The sequence below is a fragment of the Rattus rattus genome, chromosome 5 (genome assembly GCF_011064425.1).
Source record: "Rattus rattus isolate New Zealand chromosome 5, Rrattus_CSIRO_v1, whole genome shotgun sequence".
NCBI classification, from domain to species: Eukaryota; Metazoa; Chordata; class Mammalia; order Rodentia; family Muridae; genus Rattus; species Rattus rattus.
In genome coordinates, this window is record NC_046158.1 from 78,542,370 (window position 1) to 78,545,543 (window position 3,174).

The window sequence follows — 3,174 nt, forward strand, 5'->3', positions numbered from 1 at the left end:
CACACCACATTCTGACTTGTCTCCCTTTCCTCTGGTATTCTACCCTGGTTGGCTCTACTTTATTTTCTGTTTATGTGTATGTGTGTCCTGGATGCATGTATGCTGGTGAGACAAGTCCATATCTGTTGTTACTGGTAGTTAGAAGTGGCCATCAAGTACTGTAGATCTAGAATTATCAATGTTTTTAGCCATTTTAGGGCACTAGAAAACAAAAATAAATCTTCTCTAAAGCAACAAGTGCTTTTATTCAGTAAACCATATGTTTGACAAAAAAGTTTTTCTGTTCAACAAATGTATACAGTTTATTTTTTATATTCTATAGAGATGTATTTAATTTTACATATGTTAACCAAAAGGAATCTGTATTTACCACATACCTGATGATAGTATAAATATATCCAGTGCTACAGATTCTTCCTATCGAGTCTTGTTTCTTTTAAATCTATACTAGAAGCGCAGTCACTGAGAGCTGCAGGAGAAAAAGGATCAAGGATCTTCACCTTCATATCAGAGAAATAACAAATTCTACAAGGCCTATTGAGGATTCCAAGCAGAAGCTTCCATATGTGCACATCAGTGTTTTGTTTGCCTGGAGCCGCATCCTCTAAGTGGCTTCACTGAAGGTACTTGTATGGCCCAGCTTCCTTAATTATGTAGAAATAAAGATATGGCTTACAGTGAAGAAAGGACACTCTGGGGATTAGTCTAGCCTCTATGTGAACATAGGTCCGTCACTGATCTCTTTTTTTTTTTTTTTTCCCGGAGCTGGGGACCGAACCCAGGGCCTCGCGCTTCCTAGGCAAGCCCTCTACCACTGAGCTAAATCCCCAACCCCCACTGATCTCTTTTTATATTTTCAGGGAGCTGTTTCCTCTCTTCTGTGTGTTTAATGGGCATGATAGACAACATGGGGCTTTCATCAACCATTCAATCTTCAAGCCACTCAGTCTTCCCTGTATCATTTGTTCTATGGTCATGGAGTCTGAAGCAAATTGTAGTCTATAGAATCCAAAGGGCAAGATAAATTGCTGTAAGGAGTACTGTTATTTTATCTTTTCACATTTGAAAGTTTGGAAATAACTGTATACTATGCTTAGGTCAGAAATACAATATTATGGTATATGAATTTAAATGTGTGTGTATTAATGTAACAACTACTGTATATCCCTTCCCTAACATTCAATGTCTGTTACTCCTTTGAGGCATTAGACATCAGCAGTCACTGGAAAAAAATTAGTTTCACTGACTCACTTCGAAAACATGGAGGGGATGTTAGTGTATATATCTCTAATCAGAAATTCTACCAAGTTTTTGTTTAAAACTATCTCTAGTCCTGATTATATTTTATGTAATATGCAAACTATGTTGATATGAATCAAATAAAGTTTTGTTTATTAAATATATAAAAACAGAAGGAAGTGAAAATATGTTTATGATTTTTAAGGACCATGAAACATTTAAAGACTGAATGACCACATAGCAGAGTAAGGGCTGCTGCTTGTGATAATGTTTAGGGTCAAAACCTATGAGAGATGATAGGAGTAATGATCTGAGACATCATCAGAGAAAGATCACCCACAAGATGGGAACCAGTAATGCATAATTCAGAAGAGTCATGAATGCAGACAGTCACATCAACTTTATATAGATGAGAGTTTAGTGAATGTTGGTCCTGTTACTTAAGCATCAGAATTTTTTTTTTGTTTTCCTGTTCATCGTGTATTGAGTTTTTGCTTTTTCTGTATGTTTCCTACTTCATATTAAGAGGATCAGGGGAGGGGAGCAAAAGGGAAGACAATGTGTTTCCAATAGTTTTTCCAGGCATATATAAAAGGGGCCTATGTACTGTTTTCTAGATCTTTTCTGGTATAGGATTGTGTCATAGCGAACAGTTACTGTATGAGGTGGAGCTCTCTTGAGGAAAGCATGGCAGAAAATTTTAATGAGCAAAATACACTCTTTACAGGAGCCTGGGCTGACACTGTTCTTCTCTTTCTCAAGAGAAATAATCACATTTCCTGTCAGAAAAATCTATGCATCCCAACTTTCCTTCTGAGTATGGCAGAGACATCATGTCTTTATTAAATTACAGAGGCAAGTCAGCCATGCAGCTGTGCCACACCACATGATTTGCATATCTGAGGAACACAGTCCACTTAAGTAGGTCTTCTTATTAGACAATCTGCATGCTTTGGTATTCAGTCCCAGACAGGACACAGGCCAGTCATGATGGCTGCACTTCAACTCTTAGGGCTGCTGCTGCTTTGGGTCCCAGGTAAGATGGACAATATCAAAAACACTTTCAGAAGTGTACCTGGTACTTTGAAAAGTTATGTTTTTCATGTTATTAACAGTATGTGTTTGATGTGTATTTCCAATATCAGCCATGAGATGTGACATCCAGATGACCCAGTCTCCTTCACTCCTGTCAGCATCTGTGGGAGACAGAGTCACTCTCAACTGCAAAGCAAGTCAGAATATTAACAAGTACTTAGACTGGTATCAGCAAAAGCTTGGAGAAGCTCCCAAACGCTTGATATATAATGCAAACAGTTTGCAGACAGGCATCCCATCAAGGTTCAGTGGCAGTTGATCTGGTACAGATTACACACTCACCATCAGCAGCCTGCAGCCTGAAGATTTTGCCACATATTTCTGCTTGCAGCATAATAGTTTGCCCCACGGTGATACAAACCATAACATAAACCACCCAGAGATGCAGATGTGTGAGTGTGGGTTTTCACAGCTGTTCTTTTGGTTCCACTACTGACATAATGTCTCAGATGTAGTCAGACTTTGAAGAGTTTGCATGGTTTGGGCATGAGAGTCCCATGAGGTTCCTCTGTACTCTGTATGCTTCAGCAGTACAAACATTACTTAATCTCTGTAGACTTCATGAACTCTTGCCGTCATTTTACCTGAGGAATCTAAGTGATATTCTCAGGGAGATACAAAGTAGAGGTATGCAATGTTGAAGCTTAAGACAGACAAAACTCTATTGTTCATTTTGAAATCGGATCTTAGTTGCACGTCAAAGATTTGAAGTGTATGTGGTCTCAAGACCTATTTACAAACATCAGTATTAGGATTTGATGCTTTTAGTGTCCTTTTTGAATTCTTGTCTTTATGTAAATTTTACTCTATCCAAGCACCCGTTTGAAGGGACTAGTGGAT

At 38.3% G+C, this 3,174-nt stretch overlaps 1 gene segment (V, D, J or C); it reads left to right on the top strand.

Annotated features, from left to right (window-relative positions):
* Positions 1-2,205: 2,205 nt before the first annotated feature.
* Positions 2,206-2,770, top strand: LOC116900908. The segment is given in 2 exon segments: positions 2,206-2,275; positions 2,385-2,770. Coding segments are annotated over 2 exon segments (435 nt in total).
* Positions 2,771-3,174: the final 404 nt, after the last annotated feature.